Genomic DNA, 26,655 nt, shown 5'->3' with positions numbered 1-26,655 from the left:
TCTTTGTGACATTTAGATTCTGGAACTGCCTGACTAATATGGACCTGTGGTATAGGTTGATGTAGCTAATTGAGCTCTCTTTCTAAATGTTGATATTGGTGGCTATGACTGCATGTGTGACATCTCCCAAGAAAAAGATCTCCCTTTCCCCTTCTGGCTTACTAGAAAGAGGTAATTTTTATATGTTCGTTTTTAGGATTTTTATTTTTTGTAACTGCATCTTGGAGAATAAGTGTACATTTATGGATAAATAAGAGAAAAACTGTTGCTCTAATTTAGGCTGGTTGCTCACAGTTACCATTAAAACCACAGGAGGTAGGCAGAAAGATAATAGCCAGGCACAGAGATGTTCTGGCTATACCTCATCCCTTAATGAGAACGGAAGCTCAGGGTGTTGCAGCATAGGAGCCATTTCAGTCTGTTAAACCAGTTACTATGCCAATATTTACTGTAGAGAAGGCCTGAGGATCTGACCCAATATTCCTATTCCAAACAGTTTACAATCCAGACTCACTATGATATAGAGCAGGGGTGGGCAACATGAGGCCCGTGGGCCAGATGTGGCCCACCAGGCCATTCTATCCGGTCCGCAGAGCCCCTAAAAAATGTAATATTTATCTACCCCCAGCTTCCTGTCATGTGGCCCTTGATGGCTTGCCAAAACTCAGTAAGCAGCCCTCCGCCCGAAATAATTGCCTGCCCCTGACATAGAGCAAAGAGAAATTATGAAAGGAAGTATGTTACCACCATTTATTTCTAATAATTTTTTTTTTCTCACTTGCTGTGGTATACTATTTGTAGTTTTTCATCTTCTTGGAGCTATTACATATAGCATGTATAGAAATTGTGCATGTGTATGTGTAGAGCTTTTATTGTCACTTCCTCCTTCTACCCTTTACTTGAGATACTGTATGAAATATAGCTAGCAAAATTTGACCTATATTCACTGGAGGAAAAAAATCTTTGACTAATTCTATGCAGGTAATTCACATGTCTACTTAAAAAGGGAAAACCTACGAAGTAAATATTCATTCAAAGAAGCAAAATAATGAGGTACAAAAATGTATGTGCTGTGCTTTTTCAGACTGTAATTTGAAAAGGTGACATAATTCATTAACTAACAAGTTTCTGACAACAGAAAATGCTCCAGAATGAATACACATTACTGTAACTGCATACATTCAATAGCTGCTGCAATCTGATTTCATGATTATACATATTTACACTCTCAAGGGTATAAACTGTTTAATTACGCAAGTATTCAAAAGCCTCTGGACTTATATTTTTAATAAACTGTTTAATTACCAACTGAAGTATTCAAAAGCCTCTGGACTACATATATTTTACTATGTCACGTCACAATTTTGAGAGCCTGAATTTGCACCCTTGATGTCAGTCAGTGCTTTTTGGGGGGGGGGGGTTCCAGGTCTATGTCTTGAACACATGTGAAGGAAAGAGGAACATGAACAAAACTTATAAAATAGGCTTCTACAAACACGTTATTGGATGCATTTATCGTGTTCTAAATTTTTTTTAAGAGCAATTCAATACAAATAAATAAGAGAAGGAAATTGTGCATATGTGCTGCTCATTTTAGAACTTAACGGGTTATCCAGCCCAGAAGGCTTCAGTAAATGAAACAGTCTTTTTTTTAGAAAATTGCATGTCACCATAACAATTATATATTTCAGTCTCCTAATAATATAAAAAGAAGGGTTTATTCTACTCCTATATTGTACCTAAGCGGAGTTGTACATTCATAAAGAATTAAATCATTTAAAATGCAAGTTACAAAATAGCTTTTGACCCAGTATCAAGAGTTGCAACATTTCTGTGCATAGGCTGAAATCAGTATGAATGTGTGAAACTTTCATATCTAAATGTTTGTATACACAGGGAGCTAAATACTATTTCACCTATTAGATCAGTGAGGGCCAACCTTTCTGGCAGGAATGCCACAATTTAGTCCTGCACCCTTCCCAAGAACCATTCTGATCCCATTCCCCCGCCAGATCTGTTGCTCTGCTTTCTGCCCTATTTGCTGTTGTCTCCTGCCTGATCTAGTGTGTGCCACATAAGTAGGGACTTACTGACTTTGTGAGTTCAGAGTTTGTGGATTCCATGAAATCCAGCATTGCCCTCAAAATGTGGGCAATGCCTGTGGAATCCACAGGGGAAAAAAACAACTTATTAAAAATAAAGTGCTGGCAAATGGGAGTGGCTATCCACTCAAATTGCTGCTGGCAAGATGGCTGCAAGCCCTCCTCCTCCCCTTTGATTAGCTGCCAGGGCTACCTGTTATGTGGCCTCATCCTCTGCACCAATCAGCAGTGAGGGGTGAGACCACAGTCAATCAGTGGTGAGAGGCAGAGCCACTGAGGCCCCTGGGCCAATCAGAAGGATGGGGGCCCTGCCACGCACTGCCTGTGAGATGGCTGCGCAGGCCTGCAGTCTGCCTGTGCAATCAGGGGACAGACAGCCCCTGCGGATTAGGTAGGTCCCTACACATAAGGCTGCCTGTTCCACTCATGGCACTTAGAATCATAGGGTGTGTGTAGATGAAACGGGGGCCCTAAATTGAAGTGGTGGGTTTTTAAAAACACTGCTTCAATTTAGGGCCCTTTAAACCCCCGTGTCCTGCACACACCCAAACTTACCTGCCTCTCCAGTGGCGGGGAGGGGAGGGTGAGCTGCCAGCGGGAGGAGAAGTCCCTGGGCTGCAAGGGGTGGGCAGGGAGGGACTGGTGCTTCCCTCTGTGGTGATAGCGGCCCCCCGCAGGCGGCACCTGCCTGCAGGCACCCAGCTCAGGTGGTCCCAGGGGGCACCACACCTGCAGAGGGAAGCACCGGGCCTCCATGCAGGTCAGGTAGGCAGGCACCAGAGGAAAAAAAAGGTCAGGCTGGCCACTTTTCTTGGGCAGAGCCTGCCTTCCCAGGCTACTGCCAGGCTGCCTGCACAGGCTCCCTGCAGAGCCCCTGAGCTGCACAGAGCCAGGTGCTTTGCTCTGCGGCTGTAGGGCAGCAAACTAAAACTTCTTGGAGGAGTTTTAGTTTGCTGCAGCCTAAGTTATTTAAGGCGCATTATGCCACTGAATTTGCTACAGTGGCTGGAATTACACATGCAAACACCAATACCATTAAAGCAGTGCAAAAGCATTTAATCCGCTTTAAACTGTCATGCACACATGCCCCTCGTTTCATCTACACATGGCCATAGAAAATTAGGGTTGGAAGGCACCTCAGGAAGTCATCTAGTCCAACCGCCTGCTCAATGCAGGACCATCCCCAACCAGATCAGCCCAATCAAGGCTTTGTCTAGCCAGGTCTTAAAAACCTCCAAGGATGGTGAGTCCACAACCTTGCTGGGTAACCTGTTCCAGTGCTTCACTACCCTCCTAATGAGAGTTTTTCTTAATATCCAACCTAAACTTCCCTTGCTGCAACTTGAGACTATTGCTCCTTGTTCTGCCATCTGCCACCACTGAGAACAGTCTAGCTTCATCTTCTTTAGAACCTCCCTTCAGATAGTTGAAGGCTGCTATTAAATCCCACCTCAGTTTTCTTTTCTCTGGACTAAATAAGCCCAGTTCCCTCAGTCTCTCTTCAGAAGTCATGTTCCCAGGTCCCTAACCATTTTCGTACTCCACGTAGTACTCCATATGTGGCCTCACCAGTGCCAAATAGAGGAGAATAATTACTTCCTTCAGTTGCTGGCAATACTCCTACTAATGCAGTCAAGTATGCTGTTAGCTTTCTTTACAACGAGGGCACACAGTTGACTCATATTCAGCTTATTGTCCACTGTAACCCTCAGACTCTTTTTTTTGTAGAGCTGCTGCTTAGCCAATCAGTCCCCAGCCTGGCTCAGTGTTCCATGCTACACTTGTGACTTAGGTTGGCCACCCATATATTACATGATTAAAATGTGGCTAGCAGCGCCCTTGACTTGCATGACTGGGCCCAGGACAATCCAATTTCCTACACTGTTTAGCTAGGTGCACTCTGTTCCCCAGCCCAGGCTGCCTACCTCAGCCTTCCTCTATGCCTCCCTCATGGCCTCCCCCACCTGCTTTGGTCTCTTTTCTGCTCCCTCACACCTGGTCTCTACAGCTACACTGCCTGTCCTGTACCTCTCTGATCCAGCACAGTTGCCTATCTCACTGCCTGGCTCATGCTACAGCCAATTAATGCTGGTCTTAGCTGCATGAGGCCCCTTGTAGGACCTCATTTAGGCTATATAATTTTTACATATGTGGGCTATATAAGAATTGGTTGCAAAGCAGTACCAGCATCTGCTGCAAACAGCTATCTCCTTCTCATGTTCAGCTGTAGGAGAACTATATATGCTGTCTTTGAAAATTATGTAATTGTATGATTAAAAATTACTGTAATGCAGACAGGATCAGATAGGCCAGATTTGAAGCTGTAGAAACAAATTTAAATCTGTTTTGCTTAGACTTTTCATGTAGATTTTAATGGAATTGCCAAGTTTGTTAAGAAAAAAATGTAAAAACCCTAAATGTTTCATTAGATTCTGTAATTTGCAGTCCTGAGCTAATACGTCATGGGCTCACTGAATGCACAGCTTCAAGGACTGAGGAAGAGCTCGCTATTCCATGCTACACACAAGCCACGTCTACACAAGCAATGGACTGCACAGTTGTTACTGTGCAGGCTTTTAGTACTTGCCTAACCAAGTACTGAATGATTGCGCAGTAACCGGCATTAATGTGCAGTAGTGTCTCTGCATGTTTTTTCTTATGTTACTGTGCAATAGCTTGTTACTACTATGCCTTAGCACAGCCCCAGTGTTGTTAGTTATGAGCCAACATATACTGAATGTCTAATGCATACCTTAAAGAGATGCCCAGATTTAACAGCTGTAAAAGCCATGTGAACATGAACAAAATAGCCTTTCTTTGCTTAAAATGAAATTCATTCCTGTTTTGTCTCCTCCTACATGCTAAAACTCTAATTCAGTGCTTCACCTTCTCAGAACATAATTGCTGTAATTTTCTTGTTTTGGGACTTAAATGCAATCTGGTTTCCACTTATCCTTTCAAAATGATGCTGCCAAAATAACTTCCTGGCTTACTGAACAGACTGAGGCTGCCCAACTTCCAGGCAGCCGGGGGCCAAATGCCATGTGGCCACAGAACCGGGGGTCACATTCCACACAGGTATCCCCTTGGATCCCCCCCCCCCCCACTCCATGGGCTGTCCACTGGCACTGATTTCCCAGCTACATGCACTGGATGGGCTGCGCAGCACCTTTTCCACCACCCCCACAACTCCTCCCTTGCACATAGCCCAGGTCCCGGCACAGCCACACAACCCAGATAGGCAGCCCCTGTTCTGTACAGGCAGCCTAGCTCCCCCTGCAAGGTACATATGAGGCTGGCAGTGCAGGTAAGGGGCAAGCTGCCTATGCTATAGCGCTGCCCATGCTGCTCACAGGATAAGCAGGGTGCTGGCCAGCCCAGCTTCCCCTCCCCCAACCCAGAACAGGCAACCTGGCTCCTGCATGGTGCACCTGGCCTGCAGAGGAACTTGCAGCACGCACAGCTGGGAAAGGGTGGAGCCAGGCTGCCCAGTGCCATCCCTGCCCTGTCCATGTTCACAGCATGGGCAGCAGCATAGCACAAGCGCAAGTCTCCCCACTGGCTCCGAAGGATGGGGTTGCTGCAAGTGTCTGGGTAGGGGAGAAGCTAAGCAACCCCATCTCCCCATCCTGCATCCTGCATGTACAGCCTGACACCCTACTCCCAGCTGCATGCACCAGGCACCCGCAGTGTAGGTGGGAGCCTGTAGGCCTCATACAATCCCTCTGGGGGCCACATGTAACCCTTGGGCTGCCAGTTGGACAGCCCTTGTGCAGACTACCAGGGATGGCCAACCCATAATATATATACCATAAGTATCATGGGCGGCCTTTGTGTGTGTGGCACATGGCAGATTGTGGAGGGAGCAGGGAGAACAGCACCATTTAAGGGAGGAATTCTTCTCATGCTTCTACACTACATTTGACCATTTTGTTACACATGCTTTTGCTCATTTGTTGTACCTTGTGATGTCTTTCATTGTACACGTGCCTTCAAGCAGGTGTTGCATAGTCTAAGCCTCTGTGCTGCAGTCACAGGTGGTTGAACCAATGGTGTAGCCCCTCTTCTTCATTAGTTCCTTGAAGCATCCGACTCCGGTACATAGGCAGTTGAGGCATCACCACCTTTGCCATGGTTTCTAAGCCCCCAGTGGCTTGGCTGCTGCAATGTCCATTTTCTGCTGTCATGTATTTTCTTTTGCCTCTCGCTCCACACTTGTAGTTGTGTCTCCTTGGGTGCAGCATCAAGCAGTTGGGTGCTGGTGAGGAAACTCCTGCATGACTTAAGATGTTTGTGTGCTGTGGGATGGTCATATAGCAGGTGTCTCGCACCTTCAGTTTGTCTCAATTGTTCTCTCCTGCTGGCCACTGCTCTTCTCATGTCAGGTAGAGTGATGCCAGCCAGCATGCTGTTTAGGCTGGCAGGCTTCAAACATCCTGTGAACCATTAGAAGCTGTTGTTCAGAATGAGGTCAAGGCGCTTAGCGTGTATGGATCCGTCCCATACAAGGCATGCATACTTGGCAGAGGCGAAGCTGAAAGCCAGAGCTGTGGTTCAGATGGTTGAGGGGCTAGCTCCCCATTTTGAATTGGCGAGCTTATAAAGAATGTTGTTCCCAGTGCTCACCTTTGCATTTGTCTTCATGATGTGTTCTTTGTATGACAGGGTTTGATAGAGGGCGACTCCAAAGTAAACTGGATTTGGACAGTACGATAGTCCCAGACCATGTAAAACTGAGCTGGCAGTTCACTAGGTTGGTACGTAATTGGTTTTTAAGGGAAGAATAAAAAAACAGAGCACCAGATTGGGCAGGAGAAGGGGATCAGACTGGTCCTTAGGGTGGCTACTCTGTCCTCTACTGATACGAAACCCGATGCCTTTATATCCTCTATTTTGATCTTCAAGAGAAAAACAGAAGACATAAAGGTGTTGGATTTTGTATCAACAGAGGACAACCGGACTGTCCTCTAGGATGGCCACCCTACTGGCACTCAGGGAGGGTGCAGGACTTACCTTTGGCATGCTGTGACCCCCGGCACGCTTACCAAAAGGTTGGCTCCCTTCACTGGACTACGCCATCCCTCTTTTTGCATCTGTCTACTGGCTCCTCACTTTCCGCCACATCAAACACAAGTTAGCAGTCCTTACCTTTAACGTTTTCCATGCCTTTGATTGTGCCCGACCTATGAACTCAGCCATGGTATCAAATGACCATCTCCTGCTTTTGTCCTGCTTAGTGTCTTCCAGTTTTCTACTAGGCCCTACCATCATGCAAAGGAGCTCCAGGTGCATGAACACCACGTGCCCCTGGAGGCTGGGGGGCACGGCGAGCTCCTGCAGGCGGCAGCAGCACTGTTGGCAGTGAGAGCGTGGTGGCGGCAAGTGGGGAGCTCCCACAGGCAGCCGCGATGCTGTTGGGCGGGGGCAGGTGGCGAGCGTCGACTAGTGGTTGGCAACAACCCACAGACGCTGCTGGGAGTGGCAACGGCGGCCAGTGGCAATAGCGGACTGCCCGCAGACACCGGCAGCAATGTTGGTAGCAAGGAGGGGGCAGCAGTGAGCGGTAACTGCCCGCAGGAGCTGCTGGCAGTACCTTTCCTCAGGGGGTGCACCGCCATGCTCAGGGCACCTGCGTGCACCCCTGACACATCGCCAATGTCCAGGTAGAAATAATACTAATAAAAAGGCAAGACTCCTTAAAACTGTCACAATACCCTGCGATACGGGCGCAGTAATGGCGGCTCATGACAGAATCTGCTTGCCCTGCTTCACAGCTGTCCTTTCTGGTCATGCTGAGCTCTCAAGCTCCTGGGAGCAGGGACACCCTATGATGGGGTGGGCAAAATGTGGCTGGCGGGCCGGAGGCAGGCCCGGCAGGCCATTCTATCCGGCCCGCGAGGCCCCTAAAAATGTAGAAAATTAATATTTATCTGCCCCTGGCTGCCCATCATGTAGCCCTCGATGGCTTGCCAACACTCGGTAAGCGGAGCGGCCCTCCGCCTGAAATAATTGCCCGCCCCCGCCCTGCGCGGCCAGACCCTGAACCAAGGTGTGCTGCAGGCCTGGGGCCGCTCCTCGCTCTCAGGACAGGACGGGCCTGGGCCTGGGCCTGGGCCTGTGCCGAAGGGCCCCTCCTTCCCTTCCCTTTCCTTCCCGTCCCGTCCCGTCCCGCCCGACCCTGGCTCTCGCTGCCCGGGAGGCAGCGGCCGCGGGGTCGCGCCGGGCTCGCTGGCCGGCGGCTGCGCGCGGCGAGGAGCGGCGGCCGGGGAGCCCGGGGGCGGCGCGTGCGGCTGGGCGCTGCAGGGGCGCATGAGCGCGGGGACGCTCCGCTCCTCCTTCGCGCGCGGGAGGAGGCGGCGCTGCAGCAGGGACGCCGGCCCTCGGCCCAGCAGCAGGTAACGGCCCGGGCCGCGGCGGGAGCCCCTGCCCGCAGCGCTGCCCCGCGCTCCCTCGTGCGGCCCCGGGCCCCCGCGCCTCCGGCTCCGCTGGGCCGCGGCTGCACCGCCCCAACCTGCGGCGGCCGCCTCAGGACCGGGAAACAAAGCGGGGACGCGGCGGCGGCGGGCGCCTTGTTCGCCCCGCGCTGCCAGGTTCGGGCCGGGCCGGGCCGGGCCGGGCCGGCGGGAGCCTGGCGGCGGGGCGGGGCGGGGTGTGGGGGCCTGGCAAGTATCGGAATTCGCACCCCGGGGTGCGGGGCCGGGGCCGCGACTTGGGTTTCATTCTTCGTGCGCTCGCATGCCCCAGGTCTGACATGTCTGAAGTGATGGGAGGAGGATGATAGCGAAGCACCGAAAAAGGCCCGGCCTAATGCAGCTGCCTTGTGGGAATTAGCATCTTCGCCGGAGCAGCAGTGATTTGCATACCAAAAAAAAAAAAAAAAAAAAAGATCCTAGCGACTTCATTCTGCTTTCCAATACCGTACTTAAGCGCATCCCACGGTTCAGGAAAAGATTGGGTGGGCCATGCATTGCATTTTTTGGTGAACAAAGAATTGCCTCACAGCTGGAAGGCATGAAATTGCAAAACACCCCAAATCGTTTGCAGGTGCCTTTCCTGCGCTGCTTTCCAGAGGGCTTTCTTTGGAAAAGTTGTTAAAATGCAAAAGCTTAAAAAAAAAAAATAAATAAAAATGATTTTTATTATCCATTTTGGAAAAAATACCTCCACAATCCTGAAGCTACATTGTACGTTAACCTATGAACCCAGATTGACAGGTAAAACCATAGGGCATTTATACACATGCTCAAAAGGGGCATCACGTGCATCAGCATCCCCATGCTGAAAAATGGCAGCTTTAACTAGAGCTCATTGGACGAGCTTTATTCAAACAACTCCGCCACCATTTTTCAGTGCAGGGGCAGCAGTACGTGTGACGCTCAAGTCTGCTGGAGCGCAGTAATTACCACGCTTCTGCAGACTTGATTAATCAAGTCTGCTCCAACGCACTGTAATTACAGTATGGCCAAGCAGCCTCACCGCATGCCTATAGGTCCCCATTATAGCAGGGGTAGGCAATTATTTGGGCTCAGGGCCACTTAAATAGTTTTAGTGAGCTGCTGCGGTGGTTGGGGGGGGGGAGATGCTGACCCCTGCCTGGTGCCCCTGGCCTATCCACCCTGCACCCATTGCTGGGGGTACTGGGCGAATAGGCAGGCAGGGTTTCCATGGAGATCGGTCCAGGACTGGCTTGGGCAGGGTGTGCTCAGCTGTGTGGTCAGGAGCAGGACAGATGGGGTTGGGGCTGGGATTGTAGGACTGGGGTCCGGGGCAGAGCTGCAATCCACTCCCCACGTGTCCCTGCTTGCAGAACTGGCATTGGTCATAGGGATGTGCGGGGAGCCGCCCTGGCTTCATCAACCTATTCCACTCCTGATGCTGCTCCCCACCCACCTGTGGCCCCATCCCATATGCCTAGCCAAGCGTGCTCTGCCTTTGGGGGTCACAGATGAGCTTCCGTGGAGACCCTGGCTTCCTGCTCTGTTCAGCACCTCTGGCCATAGGTGCGGAGCAGACAGGCTGGGGTGCCTGAGCAATGGGGCTGGGTCCAGTGGTGGTGAAGATACTGGCACTGGCAACCAGGAAGGGTGAGCCACTGCCGTGGGGGCTGCCGGGACCCTGAGTCTAGCTTCTGCGCCACCCCCACCCTGCTGTGTGCCTGCGGGTGGTGGGACTAGCTGCATGCGCCACAGCCTAGGCTGCCACCTGTAGCTGGGCCAGGCAGGGCTGAGGGACCCACCGCAGACTGGATAGAATCCCTTGGCACTTGGATCTGGCCCAGGGGCCGTATTTTGCCCATCCCTGCATTATAGCAAAAATTAATTTAGCTAAAATGTTTGGCTCTCCAATGGGGTTATGCCGAAGTGTGTTAGAATAATATTCATGTTTCTCAGACCACACACAAGGTCACGGTGGACCTTGTAAAGGGTCATACTTTCGAGGGATTGCAGGTTAATCATTTGCACGTTCTCTATTTTCAGTACAAGAAATACAAAAATTACTCAATTCAGCCTTGGCTACATTCTTAAAGCTCCAGTCTCCTCCCATCATTTTGAGGGGGTTGGGCTGGGGAGGGAAGTACAGAGGAGAAATTGCTGCATATAAAGCATTTCTGTACAAATGACAGGTCATAATATTTTACAGTATGAAGCAAGAAATGTTAAGCATAATATAAAGTGTCCAACTGGATATTGATAAAGGAATAGTAAAAAAAAAAATGCTATTTTGGTCATACATAGATATTGCCTTGAAGACAAGGTTTACTCACCTGGAATATACAATAAATACAGCAAACAATGCAAAAGAAAATCTGAAATAATGAAATTCCCGATCAACCATGGTTCAACCTTGGCATAAATCTATTTAAATCAAATGGACAATATTACAACCTATTACAGCTACTTGGATTTTGTTTGAAGCGAGTCATTGCACAATTCTGAGTGTAGCCATGGAATAACTAATGTAAAATTCAGTTTGGATGCTAAAAGATTCAGCTTTAGTTTAGTAATGGATAATGGCCCACAGTTCAACCATACAGTAACTCACTTCAGCAGTTCTTACTTAGATGCATGGATTCAAGTGTCCCATGTGCTTATTAAACATCACCAAATAGTTTAGCAGAAATAATTAGTATGAGCACCCAGTTTCTTTGGTTTGCTTTTGAAATGTTCATATGGCTTCAAAGAATCCGTGTTTATCATTGTCATAATTCTTTATTTGTCCATCAAGTATGATCAGGATAAAAACCGTGGTGTTAATATAGTGAGCCATACAGTCAAGCCTGGAGTAGTTACAAGAGAGTTATATGACAAGAAATACCTAATTGAAAATGCCAAATAGGATACTGGCACTGCAAGTACGATTTCAAGTGGTCACTGCTGTCTTGTTAAAGAAACAGCTGTATCGCTTACACCAAAATTCTGTATTGTACCTACTTCCATAATTTAAAACACTTAAGATCTGCAACCTAATGTATCAATCTGAATTTGGACAGAAACCTTACCATAATCTCTTGATGTTGTCGGAGACAGACTATTGGGTCATATGATCTATAGCAGGGGTTGGCAGTCTACAGCCAGTGGACCGAATCTGCCCACGGAGCATTTTATCTAGCCCATGGACATGGGAGTTTGGTGGCATTAGGTGGTGGGAGACTTAAACAGCAGTTACTTTCCCCTCATTGCACAGGGAAGAGTGGCAGTGGATGTTTTTCCTGTGCCGGTGCAGGGGAATAGCAATGGTGGCAGGCACTTTCCTCATGCAGGCACAGAAAAAAGTAGCAGCAGCCAACATTTTCCCCCATGCCAGCAGGGTGGAAAAACTAGAGCAGCAGCTGGGCTCACCCTCTGGCACACCTCTCACCTGAACTGGTTCAATCCAGCTGGCAGCCTTAAAAGATTGCAGACCGCTGGACTACAGGGCAGTACTCAAATTTAGGAATACTCTAGCCCTGTTCTAGTGAAGCACTTAAATCATGTTTTGACTGTATAGCATGCGAGTAATCTCATTAACCTTAGTGACACTACTTATATTTGGAAGAAAACACATATTTAACGTCTCCTTTTGGCTTTGTTCTTATGTATTTTATTAGAAGGTTTGCATTTATATAGCTGGCTGAGGAAAGAAAGGTCTCACTGTTCTGATGCATGCACCTCAGGAAGGAGCTTTCTTTCCATTAAAGATATATTGAGTGTGTTTAAGGTTTCTTGTGCTGCAACAGATTTTCATTAGAAAGCAAGCCTGTGGTCAAGGGCAGCATACAAATCAGAAGTTTCCTGCCTTAAAACAAAAAGCTCAAATGAAATTGGGTAGAATAGTTGTTGAACCAGCCATTTAATGGTTCAGGAGCATGGTGGAGCACCTTTGGGTACCTCACTAAGGGCTTGAGCAGGCTGAAGACCAGCCTGAAGGTGGGAGCAAGTCCAATCAGGCAGTCACATGGCATGACAGGTGAGACAGGTGGGCAGACTTCCCTAGACAGGTGGGCAGTCAATGTTGTGAGTTGTAACCGGCCTCATGACGGCTCCGTCACAAGGAGTTAAGGACTTCTTTTTATGGCATGTGGTGTGAGATGTGCTCTAAGCAACCATAAAAGCAAATGATCTAAGACTCTTGATGATGACCATTTAATACTACTTAATATGTAGCCCTTGAAATGTTTTCAAAGGAAGTGATCCATTAATTGAAGAAAATTTTCATTTCTGTCACTATTCATGAACTTGAAAGGACTGACGTAAATTTTCTTTGGCTTAGTCCATCTGGTTACTGACAACATGGCATTTAAAAACGTGGTGAATCAATATGTCAGAAAGACAAGTGAATCATAGAAAATTAGGGTTGGAAGGGACCTCAGGAGGTCATCTAGTCCAACCTCCTGCTCAAAGCAGGACCAGCCCTAACTAGATCATCCCAGCCAAGGCTTTGCCTAGCCAGGTCTTAAAAACTTCCAAGGATGGAGAATCTACATCCTCTCTGGGTAGCCTGTTCCAGTGCTTTACTACTCTACTAGTAAGAAAATTCTTCCTGATATCTAACTTAAATGTCAATTGCTGCAACTTGAGACCATTGCTCCTTGTTCTGTCATCAGCCACCACTGAGAACAGTTTAGCTCCATCCTCTTTCAAACCTCCCTTCAGGTAGTTGAAGGCTGCTATTAAATCCCCTCTCAGTCTTCTCTTCTCTAGACTATATAAGTCCAGTTTCCTCAGCCTCTCCCCAAAAGTCATTTGCACCAACCCCCTCACTGTTTTCATTGGCCTCCTCTGGACTCTTTCCAATTTGCCCACATCCTTTCTGTAGTGGAGGGCACAACTGAATACAGTACTGCAGAAGTAGCTTTACCGGTGCTGAATAGAGGGGAATAATCATGTCCCTTGTCCTGCTTGCAACACTCCAGCCAATACAGCTCAGTATGCCATTAGTCTTCTTGGTAACAAGGACACACTGTTGGCTCATATTCAGCTTATTGTCCACTGTAAACCCTAGGTCCGTTTCTGCAGAGCTGCTGCCCAGATAGTCAGTCCCCAGCCTAAACCAGTGCATGGGATTATTCTGTCCTAAGCGCAGGACTTTGCACTTGTCCTTGTTGAACCTCATGAGATTTCTTTTGCCCCAATCCTCCAATTTGTCTGGGTCACTCTGAATCCAATGTATCTATTACTTCCCCCCAGCTTGGAGTTATCTGCAAACTTGCTGAGGGTGCACTCTATGCCATCTTCCTGGTCATTGATGAAGACATTGAACAAAACTGGCCTCAGGACCGACCCCTGGGGCACTCCACTTGATACCGGCTGCCAACTAGACATCGAGCCATTGATTACTACCCTCTATGCCTGATGCTCGAGCCAGTTTTCTATCCACCTGTGAGGGAAAAGAAGAACAGAAGGGGTGGGGAACGAGCTTACCATGACAGGAAAAATCACAAACAAGCTGTGACCAACCTGAACATTATCAGGAGTGCACAGTGACACCCCACCCCTTTTTGAGGAAGCAAATAGCTTGCATGTGGGCAGGCACTGAGGATAAAAGGAGGAGGAAATGGCAGCCCAAGAGAGAGAGAAGGGGAGTGAGGACCCTTGAATGGGATTGATGGTGTGTTTACAGACAACCCATTGATTAAGGACTCTGTAGAGATGAGAAACTCAGGTGGTATTGACTTCAAGTTTAGTGTGGTGTGCTAGAAGCACTTAGACTTTTCTGTTGCCTTAAGCATTTTACTTGTTGCCTGTGGGTACCTTAGCCCCCAAAAGCACTGTGGGGATAGGCTGACAGTGTTTGTATAACTGAATGCTTGACACAGGGGGTAGGAGGGTATAGTGTGGTCAGCAGCAGGGGTGGTTTTGAGGCTAATGGACATGTATATGATATTATGGAGCTGAGACCAGGAGAGAACTCCAGGAAGTGGTGGATTTGGGTGCATGGTATGACAAACCCAAAGCTGGTCAGAAACTTCAGGGATCTGAGCCTTAGAATATTTCAGGAATGGTATAGTAGCTGGGCAGAGTTAATTTTGGGATGCCCTGGATACTTTAGACCCCTATAACATCAACAGGACTTTGGGTAAGAAGTGCTCATAAAATTAACAACAAGAACTGCACCCCAAGTGGGTTCGTTTTGTTTTGTTTTGTTTATCAATATTGTGTAAAGGAAGGCTGCATGCTTTCATTTAACGTTGGACTGGACCTATTTTTAACATTGAGGTGGAGGTTGGAGCCCCAGACTCCTACAAATGGTTAATAGTCCATCAGCTTCCATATGAAGGACTTAGGACTGGAATAAATGGAGCTGAACACTTAACATTGGTAAAAACAAAAAAAGCGTGGCAGGCATTTTTATTTTGAAGACAGCCCTGAAATCCAAAGAAAAGGAAGCATGGTGGCTCCTGTATGAGAAAAGACATTTGGAAGCAGTTGGTGAGGTCGGGGATGTGGTCCAGTGGGAACATCACCTTACAACAGTCCATTCATCAAGGCCATACTTCCTTAGCTTGCCTGAGAGAATGTTGTAGGAGACTGTATCAACAGCCTTGTTAAAATCAAGGTGTTACCACATCCACTGGTTTCCCTGCATCCAGAGAGCCAGTCATCTCATCACAGAGGACAGTCAGGTTGGTCAGTAATGACTTGCCCTTGGTGAATTCATGCTGACTTTCCTAATCACCTTCTTCTCCTCCATGTGCTTAGAAATGGATTCCTTGAAGACCTGCTCCATTATTTTTCCAGGGACTGAGGTGAGGTGGACCTGTTTGTAGTTCCCTGGATTCGCCTTTATCCCTTTCTTAAATACGGGCACTGTGTTTACCCACTTCCAGTCATTCAGGACCTCTCCTGATAGCTGTGCATTTTCAAAGATAATGGCCAGCAGCTCTGCAGTCACATCAGTCAACTTCCTCAGCACCCTCGGGTGCATCCCATCCAACCCCACAGCCCCATGGACTTGTGTATGTCTAACTTTTCTAAATAGCCACTAACCTGTTCTTTAGCCGCTGTTGGCTGCTCATCTTCTTCCTAAACTGGGGAGCTGACCTTGCTTGTGAAGACTGAGGTGAAAAAGCCCTTGAGTACTTCAGCCTTTTCTGCATCCTCTGTCACTAGGTTCCCTCCTCCATTCATTAAGTGACCCACACTTTCCCTGATCTTCCTCTTGTTATTGACATACGTGTAGAAACCCATCTTGTTACCCTCCACATCCCTTGCTAGCTGCAACTCTAATTGTGCTTTGGCCTTCCTGACTTTGTCCCTGCATGCCTGAGCAATGCTCTTACACTCCTCCCTAGTTGTGTGTCCAAGTTTCCACTTCTTATAAGCTTCCTTTTTGTGATTTAGTTTACTGAAGAGTTCCCTGCTACGCCAAACTGGTCTTCTGCCATACTTGCTAGTCTTCCTGCTAATTGGGATTGTTTGTTCCTGCACTCTCAGTAAGGCTTCTTTAAAGTACAGCCAGCTCTGCTGAACTCCTCTCCCCCTCAGACTGGCTTGCCAGGAGATCTTGCCTATGAGGTCTCTGAGCAAGTCGAAGTCTGATTTTCTGAAGTCCAGAGTCCTTACTCTGTTGCTCTCCATCCTTCCTTTTCTCAGGATCCTGACCTCAGTCATCTTGTGGTCACTGCTGCCCAAGTTGCCATCTGCTAGTGCATTCCTGACCAATTCTTCCCTGTTTGTGAGCAGCAGGTCAAGAAGAGCACAACCCCTAGTCAGCTGTGCCAGCACTTGTACCAGGAAGCTGTCCCCACACATTCTCCAAAAATTTTCTAGATTGCCTGAGCATTGCTGTATTGCCTCCCCAGCTGATGGCAGAGTGATTGAAGTCCCCCATGAGAATCAGGACCTGTGATTGGGAAATTTCCACTAGCTGTTTGAAGAAAGCCTCATCCACCATGTCCTCCCGGTGTGGTGGTCTATTGCAGACCTCAACCATGACATCACCCTTGTTGTTCTCTCCTCTGACCCTAACCCAGAGACTTTTGACAGGCCTGCCTCCAGTTATACTGGAGCTCTGAGCAATTACACAACTCTTTTACATAAAGTGCAACTCCTCCTCTTCTGAATAGTTTGTACCTATCCATGACAGTGCTCCAGAGAGTCAGGTCTCTGTTATTTCAGTCACGTCATAGTGCTGTGACTGTGCAAGGATTTTCAATTCTTCCTGCTTGTTTCTCAGGCTTTGTGCATTCATGTACAGGCACCTAAGGTAGCTAGTTGATTGCCCTGGTTTCTCAGGAAGAATGAGAACACCTCCTCTGTTGCCCCTTCCTGCCTGCTCTTCCTCCAGGTCGCCCACTTCCCCACTTACCGCAGAGCTTTGGTCTCTATCCCCCAGCAAACCTAGTTTAAAGCCATCCTCACCAGGTTAGCGAGCCTGTCTGTGAAGATGCTCTTCCCTCTCTTTGTCAGGTGGATCCCATCTCTTCCTAGTGATCCTTCTTCTTGGAACATCATCCTGTGGTCAAAGCAGCCAAACCTGTACTGGAAACACCACCTGTGTTGTGGCATTGATTTGCAGGATACACCTGCGCCTGCCCAGGTCCTTTCCCTTAAATATGTCAGAAGTCTCTTCAAGAATTGGAAGAAAAGCTTTTTGCATTTTCAGCATTTTATTACCCTCCATTCTAGCAAACAATTCTAATTTGGGCAGATAGGAAAGACTGAATAGACACTTATATTTTTTTGAATACCACAATTCAAAAAATGGAAGAAACAGGTTAGAGTGATCACTGTAGGAAATGAGAAGCAGGAGATAATTGTAATACTCTGTGACAGCATATGGACATAAATTGTCTTTATATGTAGTTTGTGAGTGCAAAAGCCAGCCATTAGAGAAATTTTCAAAAGGAACTTTTGTTCAAGCACAGGTAAGAGGATGGATAACAGAAGAGCTTTGATCCTGAATTGGCCCCAGCAAGTATGGTTTGGGCAGTCTGCTGTCTGTTTGAAACTAAATTCAATACCTGTGATGGATTCTTAAGAAAGACATACAACTGATGATATTTAGAAAACCTGACCCCACCACAGATTTGATTATCATTCAAGGTGGGATGATATCACAGACTCAGCCTTTGGATATCTGTGTAAGCAAGTCTTTTAAAGATACATTTTAAAATCTTTATCAGAAATGGCTTCCAAATGGCAGAAACAGCTGATTCTAACTAGCCAAATACAGTGTGTGATTCTTTCTCTTGTGTGAATGGATTATTAAGGCTTGGTGATCTATGAAGATGGAGACTAATGTGATGCTTCAAAGATGTTACATCTCTAACTGACTCGGTGGAAGAGAAGTTAACGTTGTTTGGGAGATGTCAAATATTGTTCAGTTTTTTGCAATGAAGTGCTACAAATATATTTGGTTATGTGTATTAGATAAAAAAAATCGAATAAAGGCATGTTTGCAAGGATATAAATTACTTGCCAGAATTTATAAAGCATATAAGTGCAAGTGTACGTACACACATGCACACGCACACTTACTGATTGTCCGAAAATTTGGGTGCATCTTTCTGTTTGAATTAATACAGTAGAAATGAATTTTCATTACCCTTTATAATATACAGATGGCAAAGTACCATATAGGCATAAGTAGCACTTTGGGCACATGCTTATAGTTTGCAATTCCTTTAGCTGTGCAGTTTGAATGTATATACTGCTACACTACTACTGATCATGTGCGGTAGGCTGCACAGTGGCCAGGCAGGTACATGGCTATGTATCCCCTGGCTGCACGGACACCTTCCCCAGCAGTGGCATCTCCCAAGTAGTGTGGTGCTGATGAGGGGCTGATGAGGGGACTAAGGACATGAGCCCTCAGCTGCTGGACCCAAATCATAGGTGCCACACATCTCAGTAGCAGCATCAAGCAGCCGAAGAGGGTGGTACCCCCTTTCAGTCCAATCTGGTACCCTCTTAACATCGGAGCCTGGGGCTTATGCCCCAGTTGCCCACTGTTAAGTTAGGCTATTGGGTGCAATGGGACCAATTTTAGCTCCATTAGCTGAGGGGTTAGGGCGTTTACCCAGGAAGCAGATGATCTGGGTTCTAAATTCCCATCACCCAGAGGGGATTTGAATCAGTGTCTTGGACTTTTTAGCACAGTGCTTCAATTGCCACACTGCAGGTTAGGCATTATCTGCAGCCTTTATCAGCCTTGCTCTTGAAGCTGGATCACTGGGGATCTAAAAGAGGGAGATAGGTGGGGCTTAGTGAGACAGATATTGCTCTGTGTGCTAGCCTGGATTGTTTCTCCCAGTGGGGCCAAAAATCCATTGCTGTACTTCTCGCCATCAATTTTATTCAATAACTGTCAAATGCAAGGTGCAGTGTCTTCGCTTCAGAAGGAGCACTGAAGGGCAGCTGTACAATATCTATCCTGTACTGTTGGTTACAGTACTGTGCTGGAAAACCAGTGATGTACAAGTTCAAACCCCCTCTGCCTAAGATGAGCCTGGGGCCCAGGTCATCTGCTTTCTGGTCAAGTGCCCTAACCACTCAGCTACTGGGGCTAAAACATGGGAGGGTCCTCTGTTTGTTTTTTTTTCCAGGACATTCAGGGTGCTTGTATATAGCCCTGTACCTGCCTGGTCAGCGTGCAGCCTCCTGTGAATGCTCCGTAGAATGAGGTATATGGTTATGCAAATGAAAGCAGAACTACATTACTTACTGGACCCTGAACCTAAGAAAGAAAGAGGCACTGTATGAAGCTTTAGCCCTACTTTCATAGATGGATATAACTTTTACAGGAAAGGCAGGAAGAGGTGGGAGAAGGAGACAGTGTTGCTCTGTATGTAAAAGAGACATATGCCATGTCTGAGGTGCAGTATGAAGCAGGAGGAAGACCTGTTGAAAGCTTCTGGGTAAAGGTCAGAGAGGAGAATAGCAAGGGTGTCTGCTGAGGTCTGTCAAAGCAGGAGGAAGAGGTAGACGTGGCTTTCTTTAAACAACTAACCAAAGTTCCCAAATCTCAGGACTTGGTTCTCATGGGGGGACTTTTCATTTTGGGTATTAGGAATAACTTTCTCACTATGAAGTCAGTTAAGCATTGGAACAGGCTGCCTAGAGGGGACCTCTGAAGGTTTTAAGAACAGATTAGACAAACACTTGAGTACTATTGGTTTTTTCACATGGCTAAGATCAAATGTAGTTCCTGTTTTTATCCGTTTAATATCTGACTTGTTCTATCAGTGAGAACTTCACATAATATTGGTTTTGTCAAGGAGGATCCTATCTTCAGCAAGCATTTGATCTAGATCTTTTGAGGTCTCCTCCAGCTCTACTTTTTCAATGATTTTGTGATCTCTTTGTGCCTGATACCAGACTTCAAACATTATTTTTGCTTATTTTAGGATTTACTCTGAATCACAGTCCAGGAAAAAGAAATACTCATTTTGATTGAAGTTGAACATTTGCCTCCAGGATTAAGAACAAACAGCCATGCCGGTGCTTTCAGAAGATGCAGGTATTTAGTTTGAATTTTTCTCTAATTATAAGAGTGTTTGAAAACTTAGGGTGATTACACAAATTATTTTTCACAGCATCGGGCCCCTGAAAATTCTCTACAGTCATGACATAACACACATGCATGGCTGCAAAGCACTTTTAAAATGGCCATCGCATGATAAATGAACCCTGGTCAAATCATGAAATAGATGAAGACACTCCAAGGCAGAGTGCCTTAGAGAAATAGTGTTCCCTCCAGGATTAATTTTTCTTCACTTTGAGAAGGAAAAAAGCCCCTTATCTTGGATTAGAGCAGGGTTCAGCAACCCCTGGCACGCGAGGCCATTTTGCTCGGCATGCCACTACCAGCCCCGGCTCTGAGTAACTGCTGCCAACCATGGAGCCCGGGCTGCTCCCAGCGGAAGCTACAAGCCCTGCTGGAAGGAGGCCAGGCTCCATGGTTGGCAGCAGCTACCCAGAGCTGGGGTAGCTTCCCCCCCTCACCCCCCTGTCTGCTCTGAGGCGCGTGTGCACCTGTTTGCAGATTCCTGGCTGCAGCCAGCCCCAGCTCTGGGTAGCTGCTGCCAACTATGGAGCCCAGGCTGCTTGCAGCAGGGCTTGCAGCTGAGCCAGCCTGATTCCCACCCACTCCAAGCCCAGCACTGGCTCAGCCCCCCTACTGGGATGAGGCTGGCACTGCCCCTTGCCAGGAGCGCCGCACCTTTGCGGGCTTAGCTGTGTGGAGTGGGTAAGTGGTTGGACTGATGGGTAGGCTCTGGGTCAGGGCCTCAGCTGGCCGCACTGCAGCCCGGGGGCTGGCTCCCCAGGGAAGCACAGGGGCTCCGGTAGGCCCAGGACATTGTTGGGTCGGACTTTGTCCGGTGGCCCAGCAGCTCGACTCTGTGCACCCATGCATCTGGTTCTGTATGTTTGTCTGCCTCTGGTTCTGTGTGTCTGTGTGTGCACACATGTGTCTGGCTCTGGATGTGTGTGTGCATGTGCCTATTTTGGTTCTCTGTGTTTGTGCACATGTGGTTCTGTGTGTGTGTGTATGTGCCTGATTCTCTCTCTGCTCTCCTCTTTTTTTTTCTCTTTCCCTCTTTCTCTCTCTCTCTCTCTCTCTCCCACTGCAACATGCTTAACAAAAAATGTACACAGCAACAAAGGCAACATTTATGATTATTAAATATACTAATATGCAGTGCGACCTGCCATGTACTGTGCCCCACCCCCAAATTTTGTTTTTCTGGCATGCTGGCACTCCGGCACCTTCCAAGGTAGACATTGTGGTTTTTTGGCACTCTGGCCAAAAAACGTTGCCTACCCCTGGATTAGAGTATGAGGCAGCAGGGGAGCAGGCAGCTGCTGTGGTTTTGGCTCTGATCCTGCCCCAGGCTTGGGGCCACAACCTGCCCCCACTGCCTCCTCCTCCTCCACACAACTTCTGCTCTCCACGCTCCCTCTTCTCCTTCAACAACCTCTGCTCAGCCCCCCTCATGCTCTCCCCACCTGCTCTCGCACCTCTTACCTTTGCTGGAGCCAATTTATATGCAAAGGTAAGTGGCAGAGGTGGAGGTGTTGTGGGGGATGGGAAGGTACTCAAGGCTTTGGTGGGGCATGCACATGGGGGATAAGATGAGGTCAGGTAGTCAGGGCAGAGACGCATTAGGGGACAAGAGGCAGGGGTCAGGCCCCACCAGCACTGGGGAGGATAAATTTAAAATGAACCTCTCGTCCATGTATAGAATCTAATTATGGGGGGGGTCATCTTAAATTCTGGGTTGTCTGGGATTTGAGTAAATACAATAATTTTCTCTCATGGGATACAATTTTAGTTTAAATCAATTCAACAATCTTAGTTCTAATTCAGTTAAATTTTCTGTCAATGCAGTTACTGGAAATCAAATATATTTTAGTATAAATGAAACTGGAAAGAGAAGATCAGATTTCAGGAGGGACCTAGTTTGGTATGACACTTGGATCTCAAGGGTGCAAGCTGTTGCCAGGCTCCCACTGGACAAATACAAGTCTCTCTCAGCTGGTAACAGTGTAGTCAGTCACACCAGTGTTAAAATCTCATACCACTTTCTACCCAATGAAAAAAATGTAATAAGCATTAAATCAAATGAGGAGAGGCTAATGTCCTAACCTAACAACAAGTGGTACAACAAGCATTAGAGTTATAGGAGGAAAAAGATCTTTACTGAGCTTGCACTGAGATTGCTGTTACTAGGGAAAGGTCTGTTTGACCAGTGGGAGGAAATATAAGATAGAAGGCATAGGAGAAAGCAGTTGGCAAGGAAAATCCCAGAAGGTTTGTATCCATTTGTCAGATGGATGCAAGCTCATCGCCTGTTGTCCACCAGGAAAAAAACTTACTAGGTTTAACTCTTAATCCTCTTTGGACGACACCTGCATTATTTGCCAACTGAAAATGCCTTGCTCTCAGAAAAAGAGCTACTGTGTGCTCTCCAGGCAATGCTGTCCAAAAGTCTCCTGTCTTTACCTCTTTGCACCGCACCTTAGTTTCTAACAGGGGCCAAAGAATGAGTAGGGCCAGGGTGGTATTTCTAGGCAAAGTTACCTGATTAATATAAATTGTAGTTGTGCTACAAAACAGGCAGTCATCTGATGAACCTCCTATGGCTTTCCCAAGTGGAGCCTAGTCTGGTGGCCCTTATTAGGTCTGAGATCAGATCTTTCATGAACAAACATCACTTGGGATTACAAGGACATAATGATTAGGGTGAAACACTTAGAACAAGGAACATCAGTATGTAAAGAGTACCATATTGAGTCAGGCAGTATCCTGTCTTTGACAGTGGCATAAGTAGGTGCTTTTGATCAGTGGGACCAACCTTTTTGGCAGGCATAGACAAATTAGCCCTGCACCCTTCCCAAATGCCAGTCTGATCCCTTTCCCTTACCTGATCTGCTACTAAGCTTTCTGTTCCTTGTCTTATGTGCCCTGGCTAAGCTGCTGCTCTGCTTTCTGATTTCTGCCCTTTGCTTCTTGCTTGATCTCATGCTCTGCTTTCTGTTCCTTGCCCTGTTTACTATTGTGCTGCCTGTCCCATCCCCAATCTAATGCATGCCACACACAGGCTACTTGGGGCACTTGTGGCACCCATGTTTCAGGTTGGCCACCTCTGCTTTAGAAGGTGAATGTATATATATACAGGGCATGTCTAGAATAATCCATGCCCTGTCATACCCTCCAGGCACATCTACACATGTGTTTTACTGTGGAGTAGTCTAATTTGCTCTGCAGTGGGTATGTATACACATGATTCTTTACTGCGCAGTAGACTAATCTACTGCGCAGTAAAGAGTCATCATCTACACATGCATAGCATTTGCTGCACAATAAGTTAGTCTACTGCATGTTTGGCTACTATCTGTAGATTAACCTCACAGTAAATACTGTGCAGAAGTGTGCATGTAGATGGTGACTCAGGCATAAATCTGTGCCCTGTCAGACTCTCACTCTGGCCCCTGTTCCACCACCTGCCTGCCCCCTGGGCATCATGCTCCTCAGCTGCGGGCATGTGCTAAGCCCTGCTGGCACCCAGAGTTTCTGCCTGAGTCCCCAAAGTCCGTGGAAGTAGCCATGATGGCAGTGTCCCCAATGCTGCAGGCAATGCCTTGGGGCCCCAGCTGGTCAGAGGGAGAGACCACTGACCTCATCACAGTGTGGGGTGAGACTGACGTGCAGAGGCAGTTTGCCCAGGGCAGCCGGTCTAGCGTCCATATCTATGAAGACATGGTGGTCTGCGTGCAGGAATGCGGCAACTAGTGGTCACATAAAGGTCAAGGTCCTGTGGGCCCAATGGGTCCGCATAATGTATCACGACTAGTGCTTGGGGCTACCTGCAGGACTATGGCCTTTATGTGGCAGCTGGACTAAATCCTGGCCACAAGGAACCCTAGACATGGCCATCATGTCTGCTCCAGCACAGGCGGGCTGCCAGAGCCTTTGTTGGGACCCAGCAGTGATGAGCAGTCTCCTGAGGAGGGCCCTTCAGGGCATAAGGCGCAGGTCCCAGTGCACTCCCTGTCCCCGGCCTCATCTGCAAACTCAGGGAGCATGGGCCAACACCTGCCCCGCCAACTTGGTGTGCGCACCCCCTGTGGAGAGGACAGGTTGGGGATGGCCCCAGTGGTGACCAGCTTCAGCTGCTCTCCGGAGGGGGCCACTGCACAGGCAGCCAGGTGCCGTGCCTCCACACCTTGGGACACTGTAGGCAGCCGCAGCACCTCGCCACCTACAGGGACAGACTTGGACCACTAGGATCGCCTGCCACGCCCATCTGGTAAGCCCTGCACAGAGAGGAGGGCTGGGGGTGGGTAAGGGGACACTGCGACCACCCGTGCCTATGCCAGCTCGTCCACCCATCCCTGGGCTGCATGCCTGGAGCCAGGGGACCTGCACAGTGGGGGTGGGGGCCCCCATTTCCTCGCCTCCCTGCCCCTCCCCCCGCCCTGCCTGGGCGAGATCCACCCTGCCGCTCAGAATTTCTTTCTCCGCCTCCCTCCCTTCCCCCCTCAATACTTACGGAGAGGGAGGCAGTTCAAAACTTTATTGAGATGCCAGCACCCTCCTAGCTTGACAGCCAGGGGCCTGTCGCATGGAGAGAAACTCACTGATGGCAGCGACAATCTCCTCCTCAGCTGCAGAGGTCAAGCACTCACAGTATAGGCAGAGATGCCCCTCAAGGTGGTGACGCACATTGCGGGGAAGCATGTGCTTGCCTAGAGCACCATCGAAGCCCAGGGCCCCGTGCCAGGTTCTCAGCTGTGCATGGGGCACCATGGTGATCATCATCAGCAGGGCATAGTGGGTCGGGCACCCCTCAGAGTGCTCAAACAGTTTGTCGTGGTGTGCCTGGGGGACTTTCAGAAGGGGTGCTGTGCAGTGGGAGCCCTGGCCCAGGCCGCATCTGTGGAGAGGGCTGCTGGGAGGGAGGGGGAAAGGTAGGAGGTTTGACCAGCTCCGTGTCCCAGCTGTGTGGGAGCCCCTCACCCCCTGACCCTGGGCAGCATGGGCCTAGTGCTACTGGAGCAAATTGCCTGGCCTGTAGGAGGAGAAGCGGGGAAGTGGTCCAGAGCTGCTGTGGCAGCTGCTGGCAGGAGCCAGCCCTGGCTTGGCTTGGGTAAAGGACTGGGAAGTTAGGTTGTCTGTAGCAAGCACCAAGTGGGCTGCCTGCCCCTTTGGATGGAGTGGGGATGGAAGGCTAGGCCAGCGGCCACCTGTGGCAGGACCTACCCAACCAACTTACCGAGGTCCCTGGGCACCTGTGTGTTTGCAGCCCCTGATCTAAGACTGGGCAGTTCACAGCTTCTTAGTACAGTGCATATTATCTCTGAAGTGTTGCAAATTCTCACAAAGAACCTCTGTCTCTTGGCTCTGCAGGTCCAGCAGCTGCACATGGGGGAGAAGCACCAGCCACCGGCAAGGATGCACCTCCAGGGGCACCTCTACCATTGGCAAGCTCCCTCCGCATGTGCTGCCTCCTCCAGTGGTGCACACAGGACTGCACCCTTCTGCTGGATCAGCTGGCCACAGTGGCAGAGGAGAGCAGCTAGTGGACTCATGGGCCCGGTGAGCCCAGGACCTGGAGTGAGGGTGGTAAAGGGAACAGGAGGACCATGCCTTCTGGGACAGACTCTTCACCTCCTTGAGAGGACGCTTGAGGCCCAGGAGCTGGAGGCCACCGTGGTGGCCTGTGCAGTAGAGACAACGGAGGAGGACCACCAGGTGCTGGATACCATTCTGGACCTGGTGGTCTCCTTCATGCTGCCCACGGTCCAGCCCCTGGCCCCGACTCTTCCTGGCCCCTGGCAGCTGTCCATGGCCTAGCCCCTGACCCCAGCCCCAGCCCCATCTGGCCCCTGGCAGTCACCTGCAGTCCAGTCCCTGGCCCTGCTTGCCCCCTGGCAGCCGCCCAGTGCCTACTTCCTCCAGTGGGCCTGGGGTGAGGTCCAGTGCCTTCTGGAGTGGCCAAGGCCCCTTGCCCCTGCTTCTAAGCCAGGTCCCCCAGCAGTCTGCCCCACCCCCCACCCCCAACCTGGGCCACTCCCTGCTGCTCACCCGGGTACCATGCAGCTCCTGAGTGGGAGTTGCTTGCAGTGGGGCAGCACCGTATGTGGGCCCTACTGACCCCAGCCCTTGGTGGAGGAGGAGCAGGTTGCACTGCCTTCGCCCCGGCCAAGCCCCACAGCCTGCTGGTCTCACCGCATCAGCCTCACCCTTCGTGTTGTGGCCAGAGGCTGGGGTGCCAGGCACTTCTCCCCAGGATCCATCCCGTAGGTGCCTCCACTCCACTGTTCCCCCTGGGAGGTCACACACTACACTGTATATAGTTGTATGGGGAAGAGGGTGCTTTGTTGGTGGGCAGTGGGGTTGGGGCTGGGGTGGGGTCTGTTGTTGGGAAGAGAGGTGGGAGGGAGTCTGTTGTTGGAGATGGAAATAAAGACTTTTGCTTGAAACTTAGTGTGTGTGGTCTTGGGGGTGCCCTGTTGGCCTGGAGTGCATGGGCAGCTGCCCAGGCACCCTACTGCGGGGGGTGGAAGAGATGGCCCACAAATGCCTTGTGGACACGGTGCCCTGTCCACCACCATGGGGAGACCAG

General features: G+C 49.0%; 1 protein-coding gene across 4 annotated transcripts in view; it reads left to right on the top strand.

Moving 5' to 3' along the window:
- The window catches only part of MPP3 (MAGUK p55 scaffold protein 3), a 147,380-nt gene that overhangs the window by 24,845 nt on the left and 95,880 nt on the right, over positions 1–26,655 (top strand). Inside the window, exons 1-2 of one of the 4 annotated variants that reach the window (XM_059726821.1) lie at positions 8,101–8,497; positions 19,930–20,042. In XM_059726821.1, the coding sequence (XP_059582804.1) occupies positions 20,018–20,042 (25 nt within the window). In that variant the 5' untranslated portion in view covers positions 8,101–8,497; positions 19,930–20,017. Of the gene's footprint in view, positions 1–8,100; positions 8,498–19,929; positions 20,043–26,655 lie in introns of those variants that run through there. The other 3 variants (XM_059726819.1, XM_059726820.1, XM_019500484.2) reach the window with 3 other exon arrangements.

The sequence above is a fragment of the Alligator mississippiensis genome, chromosome 4 (assembly GCF_030867095.1).
Source record: "Alligator mississippiensis isolate rAllMis1 chromosome 4, rAllMis1, whole genome shotgun sequence".
Classification (NCBI taxonomy): Eukaryota; Metazoa; Chordata; order Crocodylia; family Alligatoridae; genus Alligator; species Alligator mississippiensis.
This window is presented reverse-complemented; position numbering and strand designations above follow the sequence as displayed.